Source organism: Macrotis lagotis, chromosome 1 (assembly GCF_037893015.1).
Source record: "Macrotis lagotis isolate mMagLag1 chromosome 1, bilby.v1.9.chrom.fasta, whole genome shotgun sequence".
Taxonomy (NCBI): domain Eukaryota; kingdom Metazoa; phylum Chordata; class Mammalia; order Peramelemorphia; family Peramelidae; genus Macrotis; species Macrotis lagotis.
Window position 1 is genome coordinate 177,368,081 of NC_133658.1, and position 18,308 is coordinate 177,386,388.

Here is an 18,308-nt window from a genome sequence, read left to right on the forward strand (position 1 = left end):
CTCTTGAAAATCCACATATTTATCTATGGAGAACCAGTAATAGTAACACCTTCTATTTACTTTACAAAGAGTATTTATGTCTATGCTCTGATTTGATCAAGAAAATTTACTAAAAACTCAGCTGGGTATACTGGTTAGACCTTTAATTGAATGCATTCCATTTAAAAGTTTGTATAACAATTGGGCATCACATATGTACTGTTTTAATAGCTTAGTTTGAAATTTGTGTTTGTCTGTAGATGGTTGTAAAACTTCTTGTGATGAACAATTGATTTGACCACAATTTTATAATTCAATATTCTCAAAAAAAAGAAAGCTATTCTAAGGTCAAGGGACAATATGAAGATCAGAATAATAAATTTAGATCTGGGAGAGATCTTTGAGACCAACTACTTCAACACTATTATTTTATAGATGAGGAAAGAGGCTTGGAGATATGAAGTGGCTTTTTTCAAGGTTATACAGATAGTAAGGGACACATGTCTAGTTACCATAAGTTTTTATTTTAAAGTTAGCATAGGTTCTACCCAAATTAAATTATTCAGGTCCATACCACTCAAACTACCAAATAACTACTTTACTGAGCTAGAAAAAATAGTAAAAAAATTCATCTGGAGCAACAAAATGGCAAGAATAACAAGGGAACTGATGAAAAAAATGAAAAAATGTAAAGAAAGGTGGCCTTGCTCTACCAGATCTAAAACTATACTATAAAGCAGCAGTTATTAAAGCTTCCTGGTATTGGTTAAGAAATAGAGTAATGGATCAGTGGATTAGGATAGGTTCAAAAAAACTGTAGTAAATGACTACAGCAATCTACTATTTGACAAACTCAAAGACTTCAACTTCTTGGATATCAACTCACTATCTGACAAAAATGGTTGGGAAAACTGGAAAATAGTATGGCAAAAACTAGGCATATAGCCACATCTCATATCCTATACCAAAATAAGGTCCACATGGGTATAGGATTTAGACATAAAGAGCAATACTACAGATAAATTAATAGACCAAAAAATTATCTATCTGATCTATGGAAAAAGGATAAATTTATAACCAAACAAGAATTAGAGCACATTATAAACTGCAAAATGAATGATTTTGACTATTATTAAATTAAAAAGGTCTTACACTAATAAAATTAGAAGGAAAGCAAAAAACTGGGAAACAATCTTCCCAACCAAGAATCCTAATAAAGGTCTCATTTCTAAAATATATATAGAGAATTGCATCAAATTTATAAGATCACAAGTCATTCCCCAATTGATAAATGTTCAAAGGATATGAACAGATAGTTTTCAAATGAAGAAATTAAAGATATATATTATATATATATATAATCATATGAAAAAATGCTGCAAATCACTATTGATTAGAGAAATGCAATTTAAAAAATTAGATTAATTAGACTAACACCTATTAGATTAACCAAAATGAGAAAAAGGGAAGATGATCAATATTGGAGAGATTGTGGTAGGACTGAGACATTGAAGCATTGCTGGTAGAGTTGTGAATGGATCCAACCTTTCTGGAGAGCAATATGAAACTAAGCCCAAAAAGCAATAAAACTGTTCATCCCTTTGACCCAGCAATTCCAATTCCAGGTCTCTATCCAGAAGAAATTATTAAAAATGGGAAAAGTCCTACATGTTCCAAAATATTCATAGCAGCTCTTTTTTTTTGTAATGGCAAAGAATTGGAAATTGAGGGGATACCCATCAATTGGGGAATGGCTAAATAAGTTATGGTACATGGATACTATGAAATACTATTGCTCTACAAGAAACCATAAATGGTTGAACTCAAAAGAAGCATCGAAAGAATTACAAGCAATGGGAATAGAAACAAGAGAACAATGTACACATCAACAACTTTATGAGATAAAGAACCTTGATGGAAGCAGCTCCTTTTGGCAGTCCAGAGGGCCAGGACAACTGTATTTGACTGGTTATGGACTATATTATCCCCATCCAAAGAAAGAAAAAATAAAACAAAACAAACACAGAAAAAAATAACCCTTCTGAATTTGATGAACACTTTATAAAAATTAACTCTTGTGTATCTCTTTCCCATAATCCTAATTCCTCATGCCAAAAATTACTAATTTGCAAACAACTTTATCAAAATATGTATGTAAAAATGCTAACCTGATTGTTCCCTACTGAGGGAAGGGGGTGGGAAGAGAGGGTGGACGGAAGTTTTGTAACTTGGAAATAGGTATGTGCATATGGATGAAAATAAATAAATTTAAAAAATTAAAATAGTATATGGCTATATACTAGGGTCATCAATTGCTTTACTTTATGCGCAACAGATGGAAAAGTTACTTTTTCAGTTTTAATATCTTTTAAACATATTGATTGAATATGTTTGTTTCTGGAGATTCCCTAATTCCTATATATCACCCTAAATCTTTTTCCTGAACTCAAGTCATTAATTACCAGCTGTCTGTAGGATAGTTCTTCCTGGTTACTTTTTTGACCTTTCCAACTAAGCATGTATAAAATTGAACTCAATTTTTCTTTAAATTCATACGTTCTACAAACTTACCTATTTCTATTGAGGGGACCATTATCCTTCACTTTCTAAAAGATTCATAACCTTTGAGTTGTCCTTATTTCTCTCTTTTCTCTCTCTCCCCATATCAGATCAGTTTTTACATCTGTCCTCATCTCTCTCATCCATCCTATTCTTTCCACTAATACTTCCCATTCCCTGATTCAGGGTCTCATCACCTCTTGCTTGAGTCATGACATCACAGAAATTATGAAAAGGACACTTTCAAAGAAACCTGGGAAAACTTGTGTTAATTGATGCAGTGACAAATGAGTGAAGCAGGAGAACACTTGGTATATGCTATCAGAGAGGTGATGAACTTTGGACACAGTCAATGTGGGAATTTCGACTCTGAATGTTTATTATAGGGATTTTCAATGTGTGCTTGTGTGTGTGTTAGAAGGAGAAGATGTGGGAGAGAGAAAAAACTATTAATTGAAAAAAACTTAAATTAAAAAAATTCTTTTCTCTGCTTCTAGTCCTTCCCATTTTTCTTCTCTTTTCACATAACTCCAAAGTAATCTGTTGAAGACCCAAGTCTAACCTTTAAGTCATTTCTCTGATCAAAAACATCCAGTACCTCACTACCATTACTTTCAGCATAGAATATAAATTCCATGAACTAGAATTTAAGACCTTGACCACTTCATTTGACACTAAGACCTTCTTCCTCCTCCCCTCACTCTTTGTCATCATCCCCCGGATTTCCTCTCTTATTGGATCTCTATTGAAGAGGTGGCCCTTCTTTGCATTCTTCATTCTTTTGCCTTTTATCTTCTCCAGAAGTTTACCAGAGTTGTCATTTCCCATTCTATCTCCATTCTCTGCTATTATCCTTTCCTTTCCTCAGCCAACCTCCTTGAAAACCTGTCTCTAATCAGTAACTCCTTTTACTCTTTTTTTTAAAATTGTTTTTTTTAGTTTTTGCAAGGCAATGGGGTTAAGTGGCTTGCCCAAGGCCACACAGCTAGGTAATTATTAAGTGTCTGAGGCCGCATTTGAACTCACGTACTCCTGACTCCAGGGCCGGTGCTCTATCTACTGCACCACCTAGCCGCCCCCTTTTACTCTTTTTTTAACCATTGTTCTTGTTCTGTATTACCATGTGCCTTTAAAATAATTTAATTAGATATCCCATGGGCATCTTACACTTATACAAAGTCATTGCTTTGTATAAAGCCCATTATTATAGAGGGCACCATCTATGGTTTAAATACATTCTTATTTGTTAAATATTTTCCAATTACATATAAAAATTTTAACATTCATTTTTTTGAAATTTTGAGTTCCACCTTTTATCTCTTCCTTTGGACTCTACTCCATTTCTTGAGAAGGCAAGCAATATGACATTGATTATGCAAATGAAGTCATGCAAAACATATTTCCACGTTGGCCATATTGCAAAAGGAAATATATACACAAATTAAGATAAAGGAAGTTTAAAAAAGAGTTTGCTTCAATCTGCACTCAGTTCATCAGTTTTCTCTCTGGAGGCAGAATTTTTCATCATAAATTCTTTGAATTTGTCTTAGATCATTGTCTTGATCAGAGTAGCTAAGTCTTTCACAGTTGATCATCTTTACAATACTGCTATTAGTGTAGGCTACTGCCTTCTTAATAGCCAACATTTATGTAGTGTTGTCAGGCATTATACTGAACAGTTTACAATTAATTTTTAATTTCATTTGATCATTTCAACAACCCCAGGAGAGAAATGCTATTAGAATGTTATCTTCAATTTTTTTTTAACAGAGGTTAAGTGACTTCCCCAGGATCATATAGCCAGTAAGTGTTTGTGGCAAAATTTGAATTCGGGTCTTCCTGTCTCCAGACCCAGTGCTCTATCATTACATCATTTAGTTGCCTAATCTCCTTGATTACTCAAGCTCACAACTTCAGTCTCATTGGAATCCTTACTCATACTTATCTTAAACATCTTCATATTTAATCTTTTGTCCAGCCTTCTCATTTCTATCTTCACAACCTCTCTTGTCTACATCCCCATCTTGTCACTCACACTATCTTGGTTCAGGTACTCATCCTCTCTCTCTTGGAAAACTGCATTAGCCTCAGATCTATAACTAATTTACTACAATGCTGCCAAAGGGGTTTCTTAAAGGAAAGGGAAATGTTACTTTCCTTTTCCTGAAAATAAAGTAGCTCCCTATTACCTCCTGTATCAAATACAGAGTCCTCTATTGGGAATGTAAACTCAATACATAATTTGGCCCTTTCTTGACTTAATTTAGCTCTCTCTATGAACTCTTACAAGGCAGCTACACAGTCATTCCTTGAATTAGACTTTCTACCTCTTTCCTCGGTACATTTTCACAAATAGTTCTCCATACTTATAAAATGTAGTTCTTTCTTACATTTGCTTCTCAGATACCTTATTTATCACTATTTACAGATTTCTGAAGTATACATATCCACACTGAAAATTAAGCAATCAGCTCTAGTGAGCCTGTACAATCTCACTCCAGTACACCCCCAGGTCCCATTCCTTAACAAACCTGGGCAGTTTGGATGGTCACATGTTCGGGACTCCGTGGCTGTGCAGGCATAGCCGCATGACCTGGTTCGCTTTTGATTGCCACTTCCACAGGTTACACTGCAGATAGACCAAGGGCTCCAGTCTCCTTCACCTTCAATGTAATCTGGATGGAATGAAAGGAGATGGCCTCTGAGGCTAGATGTATACACTCTGACAAACTACAGACACATATGCTTTTATAACTGACCTTGTGCACAGATTCAGATTAGCCAGGTTCCCTAATGGCTAATTTCCATACTTACCAGGGGCCACAATTGAAATGGCATTCAATCAACTGGAATCAGAAATATGGTACCCAGAATTTTACTAATTTTCTTATGCTTGAGGCACAGAATCATAGAACTTTGGTAATGGAAATAGCCTTAGACATCATCTAATCCAACATTCTCTTTTTTTCTTTTTTGAAGATGAGGAAACTGAGGTTCAGTCTGGTTATGCAGTTCATATGAGGTCACACAGAAAGTGGCAGTTTCAGGATTGCATGATGCCTACTTTGGTGAACTTTTTGCTCTGTCACATGTCTTCATGATTTTTACTAAGATCATTCTAATTTCTTTCTAGCTTTAGGGTTCAGGGTCTCTTTTCATTTGAAAAGGTGATCTTACTCTATAAAGATGTTTGTGTGCCTTGATGAATAGATAAAATAAGTATACAAAGCTAACAAATCATTAGGGCTGTTATTACATAGACAGAGTAAGAATGGAATCCACATGTTTCTACCTGAGATTATAGGCCTGGTGCCAGCCTCACAGTCTTCCAATGTTCCTAAGGGCAGTGTGATTTCAAAAAAATAATTCTCTCATCTTGATTCTTGGCAACTGAGAATCTCTACCATTAAGCATGATGAAGAAGCATTTTATGATTATGTTCTGCTCTCTCTCTCTCTGTCCATGAGAGGAAAATAACCCTCTTCTGAGCTGTCCACCACTACCCCCATCTAAAGCTTCCCTTCTCTTCACCTCTATGACAAAAGGAATTTTCCAGACTTTTGATTTTTCAATTATGTAGAATTAAATTTTCTAATCAGATAACCAAAGCAAGTATTAAAAACAGCTTCTTGCTATAGAATCAGGCTATTTCTGTGACTTTTCTCTCTCTCCTGTACCTACTTATCTGCATTTACTTATTCACTTCATTTTACTTATTAAAGTAAAAATAAAAATAAAGGACCACTCATATTCTGCAGAGTTAAGAAGTCAACTTGATATAACTAATAGTAAGAGTAGACTTAGTTTTAGCCATGACCCTGATATTATTGGTTATGTGATCTTCAAGTCATTTAACCTATGAAGTTTCTTCATCTGTAAAATGAGGCTAATAATGCTTGTTCTTTCAAGGGGCATTGTGAGGTAAATGCTGTGAATTATATAAAAATGTGAATTGTGCTTAGTGATTTGTTTTACCTTTCAGATCATAGGCTTTAGAATTAGAAAGAACTTTAGGGATTATTAGTCCAGCACCCTCATTTTATAGGCTTACAGAGATTAAAATGACTTGTTCAAGGTCAAGAGTGCCAGGCCTGGAGTCAGAAAGATCTGAGTTTAAATCCAGCACCACTTACTAGTTATATGATCCTGAGCAAGTCATTTAACCCTGTTTGCCTCAGTTTCCTCCTCTGCAAAATGAGCTGGAAAAAGAAAACAACCCCAGTATCTTTTCCAAGAAAATCCCAGATGGGATCACAAAGAGTTGGACACTCATACAGGTTGTAAATAAGAAGAATCAGGTTGAGGTATCCCTGGATTATAAATATTGGCACAAGTTCCCCTTGTAGCAGGCAGAATATCCAAAGGGTGAAATGCACCATATGCACATTTGTGCATATAGACACACATATACATATATAAAGATTACCTGCCCATAGACTGCACAGTTTTAGCTTTTTTTAAAAAATGGATTTTTTTCCTAAGTAGAGTTATAGATAGAAATTTTAAAACTCATAAAAAGAGGCAAGTGGGAAAGTAAGAAATAGTCTAGTCAATAAACTTGTTACACATTAGTTGTATGATAGGTGCTAGGCTCAGGTATCCTGTTCTGGGACACTGTGTAAGATCATTGAATATTCACTGCACAATCAACACATTCTCGGGCATTTGGTCATCCAAAAGAGTCAACTTGTAATTTTTTTCTTCTCCATCACTTTGAAATAAATTTATTTCTTAAGTCTTCCAAGGTTGGAATGGAATAAAACCAGCATTTATATAGTGCCCATGATATAGCACTCAACAAATATTATCTCATTTGATCTTGACAACAACCCTGGGAGGTAGGTGTCATTATTATCCCCCATTTTATAGATAAGGAAACTGAAGCAAACAGAGGTTAATTGACTTGCCCAGGGTCCTGAAACTAGTAAATTTTTGAGACTGGATTTAAACAAAGAATTCTTCCTAACCTCACTGTTCTGTCCACTGTGTCCTCTAGCTGCCCGTAAAATTAAGGTTTTTATTTTTTTAACTTTAAATTCTAAACCATTTTGGAAAATTACATTGGAATCTAAGCTCAAATTTTATTGCTTTTTTCCCTCATTTACAATTCCTTGAAAATTCAGCTATTAAGTCTAGTTTGTCCGGATTATAAAATTATGAAAACATTCTTAAAATTTTCCCTTTCCCTTGAGGAGTAGAAGACTACAGAGCTATTTATCATCCTGGCAAGTTTTCTCCTTGTCCTAATTTTAAACACTCCCAAATACAATTTCTTTTAAAGCTATCTTTATATTGTTTTCCACAAAATTAAGCATGAAACATTTAGATGGTTATATGCATAATCATTTCCACCAATAATTAGCAATGTAACAGCCTCCTGAGAAACAAACTAGTGTAATAGCTCACCACCATGATGACCTCTGCAGCAAAGAAAATACATTTTTTTCTTTGAGATCATGTTTATCTAATGATATTGTAAGCCCAGAACAGGAATTTCTGAATGTTGAAAAAGCTGACATTCATTTTATAATGTTGTCCCTATATATAAAATGAGACCTGCTTTATTCTCTTGCCTATCACAGATCTTTACTTAAAACAGGAAATTCACAAAGAGATAATCTTTCATTTATATAGTAGCTTATGCTTTTCAAAGACAACAATTATCTCATTTAAGTAAAAGTCAAAGAATACAGTAAAGAAAGGAAAATAGGCCACATTAGAATGGGATGTGACTTTTGTTTCATGAATGCCTTTAGGATATTAAAAAAATATCTATTGTAGTTCAGGCTGCTCAAGTTCCAGACTTCCATGAGATGATTTCAGTCTCAGTGCTGGGGTAACTGAAGTTACTTGATTCTCTTAACTCACCCGATTGGGAAGAAACCTCTCAAAAGCAAAAGGTGCTTGATATAATAGAAAGTTCCCTGACATTCAACAGACCTGGCTCTGCCACTTATGAGTTATGTGACCTTAGACAAGTTTTTTTGACCTCTCTGGGTCTCAGTTTCTTCACAAGGAAAATGTTTTAAATGCTCTTTGCAGTTCCCTCTAACTAAAGTGTTCTATTATTCTGTAAGTTCTGGTTTGGGAATCCATAGACCTGTCTCTACCACTTACTAGGTTTGTGATCTTGAATAATCTGCTTAATTTTAAGTTTCAGTTCTCCTTCTGTAATAATAAAAATTTTAAAAGATTTAAAGTACCTAAATCACAGCCTTTTTAGAGAACTGAATTATGAGAATTTTCAAGTTCTTCTGTATTAACAAAAGTTTTAATACTTATATTGTATCTAAGTCACAGAATTTATGAGAAATCTTTTGTGAACCTTTGAAAACTAAACAATAGGGAATTACTTTATGAGAATAATTACGATAATAGTTGTGAAAATTGTATGATTCTAACAGAGAAAATGAGTTACAGAAATGTAAATGAAGAGAAAGGAGGGAGGATATGTCTATCCCTTCTTTAAGTTTCTAATTGAGAAGAAGAAAAAATCCAACTGTCATTTGACATACCCTCTAGATTTGCAGGGGGAAGGGAGGAGGAAAGAAGATTTTATAGAGTTCAAAGGAGGATTGAAACATGAGGACTAAAAATTCTACAAGTAATGTCAGTACAGTAGAGAAAGAAAATTCCATAGTGAAATACTAAAGACACCAAGAGAAACAATTTTGGCAAGGAAGAAAAATGACAGTCTTCAAACAGAGACTAGATGATCACTTTCCAGATATGTTTTAGTGACTGAATAGTCTGAAGAGTTTAATGAGATGGACATGGATCACAACAGTCAATTTAGGATTTGTTTCTTTTTTTTTTAAAGTAGGTACAGAATGTGGAAGCAAGAGCAGTTTACAGAAGAGGAATATAAAAATATGCCATGGACCTGTAAAAATAGTGAAAGAATGGTAAATTCAGAATGAGCTGAGACTGGCAAGCAAAAGACAAAGAGAAGAGGATGTTTTGTTTTTGTTTTGTTTTTGTTGGACAAAAGAAAGGATAGGATAATTTCCTTGGGTGGATGGGATGATGATAACTGACAACAGAGAGAAGACAGAGCTGCTTGATTCCTTTGATCAATTAAAAGCACCTGAGGCAGGTGAATTGTTTGGTAACCTATTAAAAGAATGGGCACATGTGATTGCTAAGCTACTGTCAGTGATAACTTTGAAGATCATAGAAAATGGAAGATTGTATTATCAAACTGTGTTAAATTTAAAAGGGGATGTTTTTCCAGGCTGGAAAATGTCACTGTGCAATTTAATACTGGGCTTGTGTATCTATTTAAGTCTGCAGTTTTATTTCTGCCAAAGACAACTTTGGTATTTAAGTACAAATATTAAAACTCACATATATATATATATATATATATATATATATATATATATATGACATACAGTTTAGTAGGCTTCCTCTCTATACCTTCACTTGTTTCTGATTTTTTTTTCCCTTCCTCTATGTATTGTGTGATAAGGTAATTCACATGGTGCATTTTTTGGTATACAACACTCACAATAATTGTTACATTTTTGTTGATGTGGACATTTAATATTCCATGTTTTTTCTAAAATTAATATATAATTTAAATCTTTATGGAATTAAAATATATTGCCAATATAATTCAGCCTTTGTAAGAAGTAGATTCTTTCATATAATTTAGTTTTAATGTAGTTATGGCATCTATTGGTGCTACAACCTTTACCTGATGACACACTAAGAGTGTGGACACAGTTATTTCAGGCAACAGAAATTACCAAAATGGAGGTGAGAGGGGCAGTTGTGTGGCGTAGTGAATAGAACACCCACCCTGAAGCCAGGAGTACCTGAGTTCAAATCTGACCTCAGACACTTAGGCCTTGGGCAAGCCACTTAACCCCATTTGCCTTGCAAAAACCTAAAAACAAAAAAACAAAAAAATGGAGGTGAGAAAGAAATCATTTTTTTGTATGTGTGTATTTGAAAAACTGAACAGATTAGACTGGTACATATTTATTATTATAAGGCTAGAACATTTTGAATTTATGTAAAATTTTAAAATTAAATGAGCAGTTTTCATTCCCTGTTCTAAGAAAATTTTTTCTCCTTGTTCTTAAGTTCTTTTTTCTTTCATAGTTTTGCTTTCATTCCTTTCTCTTAATCCTTCTTTCTCTCCTTCCCCTCTCTCCCAGTGCTAGTTTAGAACAAATAGTTCAACTTTTGTCTTGAACACAGATTAAGCACTGGTGAGCAATGCTCTGTCTCTCAAATTCTCAAATATATTCTCTTAATATAAATAAAATTTGCTTTACCTTTTTGCTTAAAAGGGGGGGAATATCCAAATTTTCTCCCCCCTCAAATTTGTCATTCTCTAACAACAACAACAACAAAAACAAGAAAAAGAAAGAGGTAAAGTAATATACTTCTATCTGCACCCTGAGTCAATCAGATCTCTATATGGAAGTAGATAATATTTTCATTATGAGTCCTTTGGAACTGTGATTGATTAGTCATTGTATTATTCAGAGTTCCAGTTTAATGTAACTGTGATTCCTGGGAAATTCTAAAAGTATTCATTTTTAAAAATAGAATAGATAATCTAAATAGTAATAGATATCTAAAAAAGAAGTAGTCACTAGAAAAAGCTAGTGAGTATGAATTTACGAAGAATGTCATGTCAGAAAAACCTTAAGCTGCTAAGTATACCACTTACCAAGATTTTATCAAAACATTTGCTGAAGTGTTTCAATCCATTATTATGGAAAAGATGGACAAATGTAAACTAGATGATTGATACAGTTAGTGGATCTGGATCTGGTTGAATGGCTGGATTCAAAGGGTAGTCATGAATGATTCAATGCCAATTTAGCAGGCAATCTCCACTGGATTGCCCCTCAGAGATTTGTGCATGACTCTCTAATATTACAGTGAATTGGATAAAGGCAGAAGTGAAATGTTTACCAAGTTTGCAGATGACAGAAAGCTGGTTGGAAAACTCAACACATTAGCTAAACAGTATCTGAAAAAAATATTTATAAGCAAGAACATTGGGCTCAAAATCAGAAGAAAATCACGAGATAAATATAAACTCAAATACTTTTTTTTTTTAACAAAATATACATTACAATTACCTTACAAATGTAAGATGGAGAGGCATAGTTAGCAATGTCTACAAAATCTCTGAATTTTAGTGAACTTCAATTTCAAAGTAGAAGTATGATGTGAAGGCCAAGAAAGCTATTATAACCTTGGTCTTAATTAAGGAAATCACAGTTCTTAAGAATAAGGAGGAGACACTTTGCCCTGGTCAGACCATGTCTGTATTATTGTGTTTCATGCATCACAATTTAGGAAGTTACATTATAAACTAGAGAATATCTAGAGGAAGGCAATCAAAATGGTAAGTGGTCTTTTATTCTATGCCATATGAACAAAGCTTTAATGGATTACGGATGTTTAACCCAAAGAAGAAAAGGTTTGGAGTGACATGATGGCTTTCTTCAAGTATCTGAAAGGCTGAACTGTGGGGAAAGGTTTAGATTTGTTCAGTTTGCCTGACAGAGGACAGAAACAGGAGCAGTGGGTGGAAGTTTCAATGAGTCAAATTTAGCTTGATGTCAGGAAAACTTCCTAACAATTAGATCTTTCCAAAAGTGGATTGAGCTTCCGAGAGAGGTGGATAGGTTCCTTTTTCTTGGAGGTCTTCCAGCAGACTGGAAATGGCTGACTATTTTGTCAAGAATATTATAGAAGGATTTCTTTTTGGAATTTGCATTGAATTAAAAAGACCCTGAAATTCTTTCCATCCCTAGAATTACATGATTCCATTTTATAACCTGCCAAATGCTATGCAATGCATCTTATAATAATTATTATATTATGTAGCCATGTCTAGTTGTAGAATGTTATACACAAATATTTATATCATTGAAACCCTACGTTATCTCACCAATCCTAGGTCTGAGGCTGCTTTGATTTAAGTAGAAGGATCTTTTTATGTAGAGTTTATGGTCATGTGTCCATAATTAATTTTTTAAATGAAGTCTATTTTTCAAAATTTTTCAAACAAAGATAATTTCAGAAAGTTAATGGATAGATTCCTAGCTATCATAAATTGCTTTAAAGTTATTTCATTTATATCAGCTCTTTGCTCACTTCAAGCTGAAACTAAACATAATAAATGGGTCTCAGATCAAAATTTTACCTATAAATTTCATCCAGGGTATTCAGGTTAATTAAAAGTAATTAGTAAATCACTTTTCCTAGTCAATCTTTCCTTTCCTAAATTTAGACAAGCAAGGTATTAAAACAATGATGAGTGCTATGATCTGATATTCAACTCTATAGTCAACAATCTGAGCTAGATGATTTTCTTTGCCTTTTTTTTCCTCTATCTGGAGCTGCACTGAAAGTTCTTGGGATTTTTCTGATTTTGGACATTTGGACATTTTCAGGAGAAGTATGTTAATTTCTGACGCAAAATTTGTAACTTGGAGACTTTTGTACTGACATTTTTGAAAATCTGAGCGAATCATCTTTGAGGCAGTATTAGTTGACATGGCAATGCTTGGTATGCATATTGATAATATTAGGATATGTGAGAGAAGAAAGCTTGGTGTAACAAAAAGAATATTGGGTTTGGTGTCAGAGGAACTGAATGTGATTTATAATAAATCTATTATGTATGATTGCCTCTATGGTCATAAAAATATTACTAAACTTCTTTGGACCTCTGTTTCCTCATCTATTCAGTGAGGGGATTGTACTAGATAGTCTTTAGTTTCCCATTCCACTTTAAGCATCTGCGAAATTAACTTTAGGCTCATATGCTTTATGACCAGAAGTTCTTTTGTTTCCTTTAAGGTATATTTTATTCCTTTAAGTTTTTGTTTTAATTGATTTCTTTTAGCTTTATCTTTCCACACCCCCAACCCAAAAGCCATTTCTTTTTATAAGTTCTGTATTTTATTTTATTTTTTGCTTTTAAGTTTCTGCAGTAATCTTTGGTTGAAGTCATTCAAGTTCTGAAAAAGTAAAAGTTCTACCCATCTTTCAAACATCAATTTAAGTCCCACATATCAAATGAAGCCTTTCTGGTGATGCCTGTCTTCATTTCTGTCCTTATTCTCTAAACTCTAAATCTATACAGCTCAACAGAACATTTGTAACATTCTGGTATTGCTTTATGTTTCAATAAGAAATTATGTTTCTTGAAGGCAAGTACTTTATCTTTGAATTCTTTTGTGTGTCTCATAACAACATACATAATATCAGCTGAATAGTATATACTCTCTAAATGCTTGCTGATGAGCTAATTAGAATTAGGAATTACTCATTGGTCCTAGGCTGTACAATATGTGGCAAAAACAGAATTTTGTTAGGAGTTATATATCCTTTACTCCTTGGCTGCTATTCTGAAAAGATAAATTTTCTTTCCTCAAATATTTGAGTGCTGTATAGAAAGAATTGTTCATATATTGGACAGTAAAGATACAGAAGGGCAGTATTTTTCCCCTTATAAATTATAAATCCATGTTGTACATTTACTTAGATGAGAAGATATAGTAGATCCGAAGTAATATATGCTGACTTCTCTTTAGATCAATATTCTCACTACAGATGAGCAACTTTGTAAAAGTTTTGTTTACAAGGTATTTTATAGAAACATTTCAGGACAAAGTATGAAGCCAGTTTGGACTTAATTACAGCACCTTGCTCACTCATGTTTCCTACATATACATATACATGAATATATCTCCTTTTGTATCCTCCACCAGTATACATTCTTCCCTATAATTCTAAGTATATTTGAGAAAGAGAGTGTGTGTGAACTATCAGGAAAATATTTTTTACTACTTTGCTACTGTCTTCAGAAAGTATTTAGGCAGCCAGTTGTCTAATATATTTATCAAAAACATGAAACAAATTACCTGGCTTGGTGTCATGGGAAATCAGAATAAATTTTGGGCTTTCAGCTTACTTATCATCATTACCTTCCATACTAGCATTAATATGTAAGAAACATTCATTCACAAAAGTACTTAAGTATATTCACCTACTTGTAATCAATAGTATATAGTATGACCCCCGGCAAAAGAAGTAAGGATAAATTTTCTTTACTGGTTCTCTAGTAGCAATTATTTTTAACACAGGTTTTTACCTATGGAAGAAATTGTCAATTTTGTCCTTCATCTTTAGATAGGAAACTCAATTTTGCTTCAAAAAAACCCAGAACAAAACAGAAATAACCCTAAAGACCCCTAACTAAAAAAAATGCATCCCTCATAGGGTAATTGGTATATATTTTAAAGTTGAAGTCTTACCAGAGAAATGTGGCTTGCTAGTGTCTCACTGGGGCTTCTGTTAAGTTTAGTCTTTATGAGGTATGCTTCACAAATGAACAAAAGCCACATATTGTAAACTGTGTTTTACTTGGCCCTATATCAATAATGTCTCATCATTCTCATTTCCTCCCCTAAATAGTTGTATAACACTGAATGGAAACTCACCATATTCTGGCTGTTCTTTGGTTTCAAAAGTCCGATGGCTTGGGGCATGGCGATCCCATTCCCTGGGGGGGTTGAGGAAGTTGCTATCTTCTGTAGTGCTATCAAACTTGTAGTCTTGGTCACCACTGTTTACCCTTGTCAAGGTGGAAGACCTCTGCCACCAATTACGCCAATCAGGTGATGGGATTGGCCAGCTGGGCTTGTTTTCTGGGTGCAAGTCTTTCTCTGACTCTGTGTCTGGACCATCAACAACCTCTATGGTAACCTGGGGGATTCAAAGCATGCAGAGAGTGAGGGTTCATTATCCCAACTCACATCTCTAGGGAGTGAGGGTCTATTGTAGTGGGAGGAACAACAAATGGGGAATCAAGAGAGACTTAGGCCTTAGCCTTATCTCCTAGATGGTTGAACTTGGGCAAATCACAATCATTTAAGACCTCAGTTTCCTCACTTGTATAATAAGGAATTAAGCCTCTAAAGTCCCCTGGTAGTAAAAAATTCGGTTTCTATATTTTAAAACTTGATATTGAAGAGGGAAATAATGAAAACCTCATTCCTAATGAGAGCAGTCTAACATTAAGGCTATTAGATTCAAAGGCATATAAAGATGGGTAGATCTTGGTTTCATTATTGATGAAATTCAGAACTTGATGGAAGTTGAAGTATGGAGCTAATCCAGAATGAAGTAATCTATAATACTGGGAACCCTTGCTATGGGACCCTGAAAATTCCTGGGCATTGCTATCTGCTCTGCCTAAAGATCCCTACTCCTTCCTTACTCTAAGGAATCTGACACCTTTCTATCCCCATTTCAGTCGAACTCTTTTATATGCTGTTTGTTCCCCTCCCCCAAATAAAATATGAGCCCCCTGAGAGCAGGGATTGTATCACTTTTCTGTTTCTATCCCCAAGGACACACAGCAAGCACTTAATATTTTCTTTTCTTTTTCATTCATTCATATTGAATAGCAGGCAATTCAGGTCCCCATACCACCTATAGACTCTGTTTAGCCCCAGTGGTAGAATACAAATGTACAGGGTTACTGATCTCTGGTCTAACAAAGATTTACAACTACAAGACCCAGGGAGTTTGAGATCTGGGCGAAATTCCATAGGTGTTCAGGACTTCTTGGTGATGGCTCTTGTTCTCCCTGCAGTTAAAGCTCATCACAGATTAGTGATGCCAAATTCCAGAACAAAGCCCCTGAAGCAGGGCAGGTAGAAGAAGTGCCAAGGTTAGAATCTGCCCACAAGTTAAAGCTTCTGCATTTTTAAGCCCACTCTGCCACAGCCACAGGCTGACAGAATGGAGTTTCTTGGCTCTGAGAGACAATCAGCTTAGTGAGGCTTATTCAAAAGACTTGTCGGGCTTCTTTGGACATCACACAGCTCTTGCAACATCACTCTGGATGAGTTATGTGTAAATGAATAAGAAACACGCACTCCAAAATAATAAGGGAAAGCTGTGCTAGGCAGATGCCTTTTCGGTTTTGCTCTAACCCGATATTTGAGGAGGGACTGGAGATGTACTGCCAAATCAAACTAGTATTTGCCCATCTAAGACAGAAACAACCCCTTTCTTTTCTATTAGGAAGAGGGAAATGTGTTGACTGGAATAGACTTTATATTGCTTACTTTGAAATTCCCAGTTAAATTATTCAGATGGGCTAGTTTTGTTCCTTGCCTCTAAGAAATGCATAAGGCCTTTCACCAAGTGAGAAACTGTGGGTTTCCTGGGACCTGGGAGATAAAATGTCTCCTTAGTTCTTCATTCTCCAAAAGTCTTCTTACCTTGGAAAATCTTTCTGTCACTGAGGTTCCATCTTCTGTCTATCAAGTCCCTTCCAGAACCTTCATTTTTTAGGAATTGCCAAGGCTAGCCCCATGATCACTCTTTCATTTCCCCTTCTAGCTCCCTTTTGACTCTCTTCATTTTTCCCCCTATGATTCTGCACAAATGCCTTCTCTCTTTTCTCCCTTTTCCTTTTTTTTTCTTTAGGTTTTGGCAAGGCAATGGGGTTAAGTGGCTTGCCCAAGGCCACACAGCTAGGTAATTATTAAGTGTCTGAGGCCGGATTTGAACTCAGGTACTCCTGACTCCAGAGCCAGTGCTCTATCCACTGTGCACCTGTCCACCCCTCTCTTTTCCTTTTCATACAGTCTTTCCCCATTAGAATGTAAGTTTACTGAGGGCAAGTACTGTCTTTCTTTTTGCTTGTATTTCTATTTCTAGCACCTGGTACACATTATACAACTAATAGTGCTTGTTAACAAATATGGAAGATGCAGTATTGTCAACATTATAAGACTTCTCACAAACAAACACGGTCCCTGTCAGACTGTCCAATTAGGAGAATTACTGTTTGTGGCCTACTCAGGTAAACCGGTCAAACTAAATAATGATGATGACAGTAATGATAGTGATGACTATGATAGTCTGAGGCGTTTTTCAATAAATTCATGTAAAGAAATGGCAGGAGTCTTCTGTATCCCAATTCTCATCACACACCCTCCTCAATGATTATGTAAATGCAGAAAGCATTTGTACCAAAATAATAAAATTCTTTTTTAGGATCTAGCATGGACAGAAATTTTGAGCAAGGTATTTGTGCCAAGAAATGTAAGACTAACCACATAAATATATTGAAAGACCAATATAAAACAATTCAGTATAGTATATCAATTCATGAATCTGTGTCATTCATTAGGCATCTTGTTAAATACCACAATGCATCTTTCTTACTCTAATACATAAAGTCTTTGTCAGGTGCTATATTAGTATCCAAGAGGAGGGTAATGTTAGAATTCTGTTGCATTGCTTTGATGCCTAGAATCTTTTATGGCCTTTTAACTCTTTTTCTAAAAGAGTTAGGAGAAGGAAAAAAAGGAGAAGAAAAAAAGTATATTTCAGAACCTATTGTTTCTATCTGCAATTAGTAGCAGGGGTAGGGAAGAGGGACTGGGGTAGAGAACATAACCCAGGAAGTGGAAAAGGATAGAGCTGAAGAATCGTCGCAGTTCAGTAGTGCAGAACCAAGTTGGGCAGTTACAGGACAATGAACATATTTCCTCTTTGGTGACATAAAACTTTGCATTTACAACCTTGTTCCCCTTTGACTACAGATGGAACAATTGAGATGCAGTGACTGTGAGGCTATTAAGAGACTGCCACAGGCCTAGACAGCCAGAGCCACACAAACCTGCAATTGTGGTAATAAAAGAAGTCTCTGGGTAGGAGATAAGGTGGATTGTGCCCAAAGTTTGGTATTACATTTGTATAAAGACTGG

At 35.0% G+C, this 18,308-nt stretch overlaps 1 protein-coding gene across 1 annotated transcript in view; it reads right to left on the bottom strand.

Moving 5' to 3' along the window:
• ISM1 (isthmin 1) overlaps nt 1-18,308 on the bottom strand; it is a 111,447-nt gene that overhangs the window by 13,417 nt on the left and 79,722 nt on the right. Inside the window, exons 3-4 of the mRNA XM_074209434.1 lie at nt 15,021-15,285; nt 5,070-5,213 (exon numbers count right to left, since the gene is read on the bottom strand). Of these exons, the coding sequence (XP_074065535.1) occupies nt 5,070-5,213; nt 15,021-15,285 (409 nt within the window). The remainder of the gene's footprint in view (nt 1-5,069; nt 5,214-15,020; nt 15,286-18,308) is intronic.